Source organism: Paroedura picta, chromosome 14, assembly GCF_049243985.1.
Source record: "Paroedura picta isolate Pp20150507F chromosome 14, Ppicta_v3.0, whole genome shotgun sequence".
Classification (NCBI taxonomy): domain Eukaryota; kingdom Metazoa; phylum Chordata; class Lepidosauria; order Squamata; family Gekkonidae; genus Paroedura; species Paroedura picta.
In genome coordinates this window covers 36,593,575-36,603,963 of record NC_135382.1, presented here as the reverse complement: position 1 = coordinate 36,603,963, position 10,389 = coordinate 36,593,575, and the positions used below count along the sequence as shown (strand labels likewise).

Sequence of the window (10,389 nt, the reverse complement as noted above, 5' to 3'; positions counted from 1 at the left end):
CCCTCGAAAATGCACTGGGGAAGAAATAATACCCTTCTCCCCCCCCCTAAAATTCTGCTTTTGTCCTTCCCCTGATGACCTTCTGCCCTTCTCCTCTTATATGATTCTTCATTATCATCATCCCAGGATTCAAAGGGTTATTATCTCTCTCCATTACAACAGTCTCCCCAAATATAACAAGAGTAAAATTGAAAGAGGGACATAAAGCCCGGAATTTGGGACAGGAGTGGGGTGGGGGGATGCCCTATTAGCAGATCGGAGAAGATCTCGAGACCAGCCTAATACGATTAAGGATGTTCCCTTCCAGATTCTTCTATATTGATTCCGGGAATTTTAATTCGGAGTCTTGCTTCTGGACATAATCCGTATTTATTACAAGACGGGGGAGCTTTAATAGAGCAAGCGATCAAGGGCGAGCCTTCTAACTGTTTAATCTGACATGCATTTCATTTGGCCCTCACTCTCCCCCTCCCCGGGAAAAAAAGGAAAAGGAAGAACTGGAGATATATGTATATATATAAATAAACGCCATAAGGGGAGGGGAAAGAAACGAGAATCGGACAGCCTAGCACAGCAGTTATGGTCGAAAGGGATAGATCAAACTGGAAGAAAACTGCCGGGCCGCCTCCTCGGTGGAAAGACAGCCGTGGTGGATCCTGGCCTAGATTTTACCAAGCTCCTGGCTTTATTGAAATTTTATTCCCGTGCACGTCTGCTTGGAAACGCACCCGACGCTCAGTCGAGCTGCAGGCCAGACCGTGACACCAGTCACCGAATGCGTGTTTGCCTGAGAGGAGGAAAAACGCGCGTGTGGTATTCAGGGAGAAAGAAAGAAAGAAAGAAAGAAAGAAAGAAAGAAAGAAAGAAAGAAAGAAAGAAAGAAAGAAAGAAAGAAAGAAAGAAAGAAAGAAAGAAAGAGAGTCGCTGTCATTTTTTTCAGGAAGAAGTTAAAACTCAGGATCCGTTTTTGGGGAAGTTTGTTTTGCAACCCAGGAATTCCTACTCCCCCCCCCCCAAAAAAAAATCTTATCATTTCAGCCATATTATTTAAGCTGTCTCCTTACAGTTTCACACACGCATGCACACAAATGCAAACCCACTTCCATAACTTGGAGGAGGTGAGGGTGGCGTTTAGTCCTGCCCAGGTAAACGGACCACCTTTCTCGCGGCTTCTTTCTGCGCCGCGGAGGGCGAGCCAAACGGCCATAAATTTCCTAATTAGAGATTTCGCACCAAGACAAAAAGGTCCTAATGAGTTTCATTCAAATGGCCTGCCATTGTGTTTCTCTGGAGGGGGGGGGATCCTTCACACGCACGCACACACACACACTCACACACGCGCGCAAACACACACCATTGCCTCGCACCCCTTATTTATCCACGGCCCACGGGGCCGGGCTCTTTGTTCAAATTTTAATTCGCCTCCTTTTTCTCGCCTTTGATGTCAACAATCCTGACCGGCTCATCTTTGAAGTCCTTTGCGGGGGGGGGCAAATTAACTTCTCTTTCTCCCCCCCCCCCCGACTCTTCTTTTTTGCACCTTGTTGGCTCTGGCCGACTGCGGTAGAGAAAACTCCAGCAAGAATCCGAGCGAGGAGAAAATCCACATCGATTTGTTGTGGGGGGGGGAGGGGGGGAAGGGGGCAGAAAGAGCGGACTTTTAAATCTATATTAGCCCAACTCGCGAGGCGATCCCAGCGGTCGGAGGGCAGGAAAGAGCCGGCTTTTGGAGACACCCCCCCCCCCTTGCTCAAAATCCTATGCGGAGCGCCGTCTTAATTCCATGACACCCCTTCCCCCCCTCTTCTTTGATTTCAAGCGGAGGGAGGCGATCCCTGAACTATCCATAACTACTAATAACAATTTGGTGGAGGGGGGGAATGTCTTTTATTTTTAAAAATATCCCTCTGGGGCAGAGTTAAAGCTTTGTTTCTTAAAAAAAAACCTCGAACGTTGGCGACGGCTTGAACGAGATCTGAAACGCACTCAAATAAAAGATCGCGACGTCAGTAAATGGAAAGGCGCGGAGCTGGGGGGGGGGGAGGCCGAGTGAGAAGCCAGAGAGAGAGAGAGAGAGAGAGAGAGAGAGAGAGAGAGACTTTAAAAGAAGGAGGCGGGGCTTGGGAGAGAGAGAGAGAGAGAGACTCGGGCTGTCAATCACGGGCGGGAGTTCCATAATCTGCAGCGATCTACTCGGAGCTGACCCGGAGTCCACTCAGATCAATAGGAAAAGTGAAGCGAGGAAGAAGCCGGCGGATCGTTACGCGGCAGCGGCCGGAGGAGGAGGAGGAGGAGGAAGCGGCCGAAGGGAGAAGGAGAGAGCGAGAGAGAGAGGGAGGGAGGCGGCGGCGGCGGCGGCGGCAGCAGCCCCCCGGCCTCGCCTCGTCTCCACCCTACCTTCCTTCCTTCCCTCCCTCCCCTCCCTTCTCCCCTGCCGAACCCAGCCGGCAGCACTCATGTCCGGCAGAGTTTCGGAGCGACGCTAAAAAAAAAAAAAAGCGAAAGAAAGGAAAAAAGTACAGCGGACCGAGCGATCCGGCTCCCTCTTCGGGCAGCTTGTGCCGCTCTCGCGCGCTCCCTTTCCTCCCTCGCCCGCTTCGCCTGCTTCGCCTCTCTCTCTCTCTCTCTCCCCCCACCCCTCCTTCCTCCCGCTTTCCCCTCCCCTCTTCTCCTTCCCCCCCTCCTCCCCCCTCCCCACCCCGCCATGGCCTTTTCCCAACTGGGATACCAGTATATCCGGCCCATCTACGCGACGGATCGCCAGGGGAACGGCAGCTCCCGCAGCGGGGCAGAGCTCAGCCCGACGGGGACCCTCTCCAACGTCCTCTCCACCATGTACGGAGCGCCTTACGCGGCCGCCGCCGCCGCCCAGGGATACGGAGCGTTCCTGCCCTACGCCACGGAACTGCCCATCTTTCCGCAGCTGGTAAGGAGAAAGCGCCCCCCCCCCGCCCTCTTCTTGCCCCCTTCCCCAATTGCCGCAGCTCCCCCCTCCCCAGTAAAACGTACCCCCCCTCCCCGGCTTGCGAAGGAGGTCTCCCTTTCGCCGTTTTGTAGATTTCAAAGAACAAACGAGGTGAAATTGACTAAGGCCGGCGGCGCAATTGACCCGATTGCGGAGCCGCCTGACTCGCTGCCTCTTCCGGGCGAACGCGGCAGGTCGAGGGTCTCCGAGAGAGTTGCGGGACGAAGCGGGGCTTCCAAGGCCGGGTGGCGCTTGGATCCGCGCGCGGGCTCCTCCGACACGCCAGGCGCTCCCGTGCAGCGGCTAAATAATTCCGGGCTAGTTTGGAGTGGAGGGGGGGGGGGAGAGAAAAGGGGACGGGGGTAGAAGAAGGAGAGGAGCGCAGGGGACGGGGCGGCATCGGAGAAGAAGGAGAGAAGCGCTGGAACTCTCCCCCGGCCCAAAATACATTTTAAATTGAGCTCTGGCCGGGGAGGGATGCACTTTGGAAGGGACGGAAGAAAAGTCTGCAGAGAAGGGTCCGATCCGAGAAGCGCGGAAAATATGGCTCACGACATGTCAAAGAAGCTTTTTCGGGGGTGGCCGGAGGGGGGGGGATAACCTCTCGAGCTGTCCTAGGCTGAGTCAGTCTGGGTTCAATTATCCCCCTCCCCCTCCCCCAGTTGGAATATAGTAAGCAGGGCCATTTTCGGCCTATGTGCTATTCTTCCCCCCCCCCCAAAAAAAAGATTAAAGTTGCAAAAAGAAAATCTCAAGGCGGCAGCATTTCTTCTTCCACCCACTCCGGCACCCCCCCCCCTCAAGATTCTGCCATCCCTGAACGCGTCCAAAGGAAGGAGAACGATATAGGTGTGGGGCAGGATAGATGGCTTTTTCCCTTGGTGAGCCTTTGAGTGGTGGGGGGGGGGTAGTGGCGTTTATCAACCCCAGTCCGTTATGCAAGGCTGTTTTTTTTTTGGGGGGGGGGAGCCTGAGGAGCGATTCTAGCAGTTTGACACCTGTGTTTTACTTTTTCGAAGTTTCAAACAGGGGCTTGGGTCGAGGGGTGGGTGGGGAACCCAAATATCTCTAAACGGGGTGGACATTTGAATGCCAACGGGAGTCCTCGGCAAGAAAGACAATAAATACCCGCATTCCTTCAAACTCACACCGGGCCATTTCCATCTTGTAGCTTGCCTTCGGGGTGAATGGGAACAGGAATGGTTGCAGGCTTCCAGATTTCACTGTTCTTGGGGAGAGGAAAAGAGAACGCATGAGGTGGTTTTTAAAAAAAAAATCCAAAATGACGCTCTCGAAATCTCTAGGGAGTTTTTTGTGGGAGGGGGGGGGGGCTATGGGAAGAAGACTGCGGTGGCAAGGGAGGGGGGCAGGACTGGACTGTCTACGAATGAAATGGGAGATAATCCTTTTATTTTATTCCACTGGTGGGCCCAGGAGATGTCTTCCTGGCATCATAGAATTCTTCGACGGCTCTGGGCTCACCTCTGCTAGGTTAGCGGGGCCTGACTTCTGGGTCTTTTTGCCTTGCCCGGTCACTCCAGCTCTGGAGCCTTATCCTGGCTCTTTTCTTGCCCGAGCTCCTGCCTCCCGAAATCTTGCCAGTCTCGACTCCAGCTCTCATGGTGGCTCCCTCTCTTCAAGTGTTGGCCTCCTTGCAAGGAGGTTTTTTTCGTCTCCCTTGCCTGACCCAGTGCCCTCTTTCTCTCCGTGCAGGGAGCGCAGTACGAGCTGAAGGACAGCCCCGGCGTCCAGCACCCGGCCTTCCCGCACCACCACCCGGCTTTCTATCCCTACGGCCAGTACCAGTTCGGCGACCCGTCGAGGCCCAAGAACGCCACCCGGGAGAGCACCAGCACCCTCAAGGCCTGGCTGAACGAGCACCGCAAGAACCCCTACCCCACCAAGGGCGAGAAGATCATGCTGGCCATCATCACCAAGATGACCCTCACGCAGGTCTCCACCTGGTTCGCCAACGCCCGCAGGCGGCTCAAGAAGGAGAACAAGATGACCTGGGCTCCGCGGAGCCGGACCGACGAGGAGGGCAACTCGTACGGCAGCGAGCACGACGACGAGGACGGCGAGGGGGACAAGCGCGACCCCGACGAGGAGGAGATCGACCTGGAGAACATCGACACCGAGAACATGGAGGGCGCCGCCCCGACGGGCGCCAAAGGGGGCCCGCTCCTCCTGGGCCGGGAGCTGGAGGACGACGACGAGGACGACGACGAGGAGGGCTCGGAGCCCCCCGACGACTCGGCGCTGCTCCACTCCGACGCCAAAACCACGGACTCCGACGCTTCCGACGGCTTGGAGGACTTGGCCGCCCCGGAGAGCTTCTTAAAAGCCATGGAGGCCAGACGGCGCGCCTCGGCCGGCGAGCTGCCTTCGCCGGGGGTCCTCCGGCCGCACTCTGCCTCGTCCCCCGCGTCCCCCCCGACGGCGCCCAGCCCGGCCTTGCAAGCGCAGGCCCCGCAGCCGCCCTTGGCCCCGCCGCCAGCGCCGCCGCCGGCCCCCAAGGCCAAGATCTGGTCCTTGGCGGAGACGGCCACCAGCCCGGATAACCCCTCGAGGAAATCTCCCCCCGGCGGAGGGGGCTCCCCGCCCGCGGCCTCGGCGGCCCCCCAGAGCTTGCAGCTGGCCGGGGGCGCCCACCCGTCGCCCACCGCGGGCCCCGCGCACAGACTCGTCTCCTCGTGCCCCCTGGGCAAGTTTGCCAGCTGGTCGGGGCGGGCCTTCTCGCATCACCCCCACCCTCACCCGCTCACCTTGCTGAACACGCCCCACCTCCTGGGACTCGGGGGGGCCAACCCCAGCACGGGCCCCAACGTGGCGGCCATCGCGGCCTTCTCCAGACCCGCGGACCAAGCGCAGAGCGCCGAAGCCTCCGGAACAGGTAACCGCCGGAGAGGGGGGGAAAGGAGAGCAACAGGGGGCACCGGGACGGGGGGTGGGGGGAGGGGGCCATTAAGCTGCAGCCCAAGAGACACCCCCTCCCCTTCTGAGGACGGGGCTGAGTCGACCAGAATGGCAAAGCCCCCCCTTTCTGCCTTTCCGGGGAAGCCGTCGAGGGCCGACCAGTCTCCCTGCCTCTGGGAGCCCGCGGCACCCTGATTTGGGAACCTGGAAAGCGGAGGGCTGCGATCCCTGGCGCCTTTACGCCGGAGTCTTGGGGACTCTGAGGGATCTGGGGCTGAGCCAACGGGCCGAGGTGCGCGACTTTTTCCCCGACGGGCGAAGGGAAAAGGAGGCGCTGAGAGACAAGGAAGTGTGTGTGTGGGGGTGGGGGGAGAGGGAAAGTAGAAGGAACAGCCGGAGTGTGAGACCCTGCAAGCCAGCCGGAGACCCCCGCAAGGCCCTCCTTTAGCCATTCTAGACAAACAGGGAGGGGGTTCAGTTTTCCTCACTTTGGCAACCCCCCCCCCAAAAAAAAACAGAGAGAGAGAGAGAGAGAGAGAGAGAGACCCCTATTGTTGCTGGAAATAGTTCTTTTTTTTTTCCTACACAGAGATTCTCACTCCGACATCTCTTGATATTTTTGAATGAAGCAGTTTGTAAAGGAAAGGGGGGGGGTGAAACGGTTCTCCCTGCTCCCCCCTCCCCCCCCCCCCCGGCAAGCTTTGGAATGATAATATCATTTCGCTTTTTAAAAAAATCTCTCCCCCCCCCTTCTTGTTCTCCTCCTCTACCTTGTTTGAAAGCCGTTCAGCCTGACTTAGAAGCTTGAGTCCGAAACCGAAATTCAGGGCGGTTTTACTCGCGAGTAGTGACGGACTTGGGTGCAGCAGGGACCCAATGGGCCCCATCTCCTCCCAGGCATGAACTGGCAGAAAAAGTTCCAGCTGAAGCCCCAGTCTGGGTTTTGCATAAGCTCCCGACCTTGCATTTGAATGAGTCGAAAATCTTAAAAGGGATTTAAATTCAGGGACTCTGAAAAGCAAATCTAAGGATTATTTTTAAGGAACTTTCCCCCCCTTTTGTCCCTTCTTTTTTTTAATTTTTAGATCGATCTAGTGCCTTGGAAGTAGAGAAAAGATTATTAAAGGCCGCTTTTCAACCAGTTCAGAGGCGGTAAGAGATGATCCATGTCCTGGGGAGAGGGGGGGGGCAGGGACTGGGTAGAGAGCAGAGAATCCTGCTTAGGAGCAAAGTTCCTTGGAATTCCCTGCGACTGGTTTCCTGGGAGGCTGAGCATTTACTTGGGAGTAAACCCCTTTGAACTTTGAGTTTACTTCTGAGTAAACAGTGGTTCCAGGAGCTGGAAGAGGAGAGTGTTCAAATGTTTCATCCCCTCCAAAACCCCCTCTCGCCTCTGGTTTCTTTTCAATATTCAGTGTGTTTTCTTCCAGGCCTGGGGGATATTAAATAGGAACAGGGGATAGTTCAGACCTTGGATTTTCGAGCTTTGTCAAATTGCTTGTGTCATGCAAAAAAAAAAAAAAACTACCTCTTTCCCCCTGTGCTTTTGTCTTGCTGGAATAAATAGGCAAACAGAAATTGTTCTTCATGCCCTTTCTGCCTGGCAAGCAACCCCCACCCCCAATTTAAACAATGCCATTCAAAAGGGGAGAGGTAGAAGGACGTTTCCAGAAAATGGGGGCCTCTGATATAAAGGGTGAACACTTTTGCACACTTGTAGAGTCTCAAGTGCAACCTTGCAGTCTACGTGCAAAATAACAACGCTAGTCATCCAATTTTTTCCATCGATGTAAATAACACAGCCAGGGATAGAATACAAACCGACTGCAGCGTGTTGAAATCCACGGTTACGGTTAATGCATGCATGTATATATCTTTTTATTTTAAAAGCGATTAACTTACATACAAAATAGGCCAACAAATGCCCTATATATTTCATGCAACAAAGGAATAGTGTTAATCAAACCCAAGACTGTCTGAAACAGAGGAGGGGGTTCAGTAGAACTGCATAGCACTTGGCCTCTAATATATTCAGTGAAGTATCTAGCCAACAAAGAATTGCAGCTCCCATACATTTGCACTGGGAAGGGGTCCTTTTAGTCACAGCCACCCCTTCAAATGGGATCCTGTTTATCGTGGCCCAGGCTTTTGCGGCCTAGGGTCCCTTTTATCAGGACGAGGCCCACCAGGCTGACCAAACAAGTTGCCTCTTTTTTACAGTCTCGTGGGCATCTCAAAACTCCATGTTGAAATGAAGCCCCTATTTGGAAAATCCTGAATATTTCCCAAGGACATTTGTTCCTGGTTATAGCCACTGTCAGCTGCAAGGCAGCGATCACCTATTGAGATGACCGGATAAATATTCATTTTTTTTAATTCATATTTTTTTTCTGTCCTCTGTCCCTTTTCTTCCAGGCCTCAGAACCAGCTTGATGCAGCTATGGTTCTATCTGCGCTGTCATCATCCTAGTTAATTATTATTTTTTAATGTTCTAATGACTGTAAAATAAAATTCTCTGTATAGTTAACAACTTGTACGCATGCCCATGTATTAAATGAAAAAAAAGAAAAAAAGACAAAAACCGAGGGGAGGGGGGGGGACTGCTTCTGTACTATCCATCTGGGTTAGCTGAGTCTGTGAGGTTTTTTGAAAGTCCAGTGCGAAATAGGAGTCTTTAAATTTTTTTGTATATATAGTAAAAAAAAAATGTACATATGTGTGAACCAAATTGTACAAGAAAGTATATATTTTTGGCTAATAAACTGTTGCCACTTTGACTACAATCTTCTGAGATGCAATGGAATTATTATTATTATATTATTCCTATTATTATTATTATTAGTCAAAGTAGGATATTTGACTGGTCGTTGAGGTTCTGCTGTTGGTGATCTAGCCAAGTTCTTGAGACTGCAAATGTATCTTTGCATTATTATTATTATTATTATTATTATTATTATTATTATTATTATTATTATTATTATTATTATTATTATAGTCAGATATTTGACCGGCAGAGTGCTCTGCAATTCGAAACCAGCCAGGTTTTGGGAATGGCAGAGGTGTTTAGGCAGTATTCTTCCTGTTTCACTCTTCTGCAATGTTATTTGTTCAGTGCACAGAAAGTCCAGTTATTTCTGGAACGATTACCATTCCCTTGTTATTTTGGTTATTTCATGAGCATTTATTTAATTTTTATTTATTTTTGGGGTCAACCCAGTGATTGTAAGCCGTGACTTCTTCGCGTGGTAAAAGCAGTGGGGAGAGAATATGTTGCATTTAGAGGTTGCTAAATTTAGGTCCCCAAGTTTTGGAAGGGTGGAAATTCTCAGAATAGGGGGCTGTCAGGAACCGGGTGGGTTTGGCGCTGAAAGTGAAATGAAGCCGGTTTGTTCTAGCAAATCTTTACTGTTGCAAATATCTACCCGTCGCGATTTGTTGCCCCCCCCCACCCCACCCTCCTGACCCATAAACTTCATGGAGCTTCTAGGGAAGGCAAGGGCTCTCTGCTTCCCAACGCCTCGCACGGCGGAGTTCTTAGCGGGACTTTTTGCTCCCCCCCCCCCAAACTAAAAGGGCCCGGAGGGGCAGCCCAGACCGCAGGCGAGCAGAAGGCTGCGCGTCTCTCTCTCTCTCTCTTTCCCCCCTCCGAGGACTTTTTGCAACCCAGCCGCTGGTTTACGGCTCGGAGACCAGCTGCCTCGGCTGGATCCAGCCGGGAAAAGGGTCCTCCTCTCCTTCGCTCTCCTTCGCAGGAGCCAAGAGGCTCCCGGGGCCGAGGGAAGGGAAGGGAAAGGGGGAAAGGAAGGGAAAGAAAGGAGCGAGGCCGGCCGTCCGAGCGAGCAAACAAGCCTCTCTCCGCCTGCCTGCGTTTTGCAGAGGCTTGGCTGTGTGTGTTTGTGTGTGTTTGTGTATATTCCGTTGCTCCTCTGCCCCCTCCCCTCCACCAGCCAGAGATCTGGATTAAGTGGAAAGTCTGTTGCTGTCTGAGCCGGGGAGAAGGGGGGGGGGGGAGGACAGGATCACTATCTCCGGTGATTATTTTATATTCATTATCCAACCCGTTTCTATTTATAAAAAAGCCCTTTCTCAGAAAGTGAGAGGAGAAGGGCGGGGGGAGGAAGGAATGCGCCCGGTTGCCGGGGAGTCAAACCTGAAGCGCGAGCGCCCTCTTCAGGCAATCCACGCTCGGTCCGCGGCACGGCGCCTCGGCGGGGAGGGGGGGGGAGAGAAGAGTTCGCCGGGGGAGGCTTCTTGGTCCGACCCTCCCCCCCCAATTACTCAACTTTTTCAGTTTTAAAAAAGTTTTCTTTCATGGGAGGAGGGGGGGGGGAGCTCGTTCAATTCACCCCCTTCCCTCTTTGCCCATGGGATGTCCAGGGGGAAATCAAAACCTGCATTTAAATTCGGATTTGGGGGGAGGGGGGGCGGAGAGAAAGAGGAGGCCTGCAGAGGGAGGGGGAGGGGCTGGTGTTGCTAGCGAGAGTTTGGAGAAGGCCAGGGACAGAAG

General features: G+C 53.4%; 1 protein-coding gene across 2 annotated transcripts; it reads left to right on the top strand.

Annotated features, from left to right (window-relative positions):
- The first annotated feature begins 2,154 nt into the window (after positions 1 to 2,154).
- IRX3 (iroquois homeobox 3) lies at positions 2,155 to 8,665 on the top strand. 2 transcript variants are annotated; one of them, XM_077310187.1, is made up of 4 exons: positions 2,156 to 2,926; positions 4,679 to 5,858; positions 6,967 to 7,033; positions 8,297 to 8,665. In XM_077310187.1, exons 1-4 carry the CDS (start codon positions 2,705 to 2,707, stop codon positions 8,349 to 8,351), a joined length of 1,524 nt encoding a protein of 507 aa, XP_077166302.1. In that variant the 5' UTR covers positions 2,156 to 2,704; the 3' UTR covers positions 8,352 to 8,665. The 2 variants fall into 2 exon arrangements, with proteins under 2 accessions (XP_077166303.1, XP_077166302.1); XM_077310188.1 differs by lacking the exon at positions 6,967 to 7,033 and having other exon boundaries at positions 2,155 to 2,926.
- The last annotated feature ends 1,724 nt before the right edge of the window (positions 8,666 to 10,389 follow it).

Coding starts and splice junctions, on each gene's coding strand:
- IRX3 (XM_077310187.1), top strand. CDS start 2,705: ATGGCCTTTTCCCAACTGGGATACCAGTATATCCGGCCCATCTACGCG. Junction 2,927..4,678: donor TGCCCATCTTTCCGCAGCTG/GTAAGGAGAAAG, acceptor CTCTCCGTGCAG/GGAGCGCAGTACGAGCTGAA. Junction 5,859..6,966: donor CGCCGAAGCCTCCGGAACAG/GTAACCGCCGGA, acceptor TTTAATTTTTAG/ATCGATCTAGTGCCTTGGAA.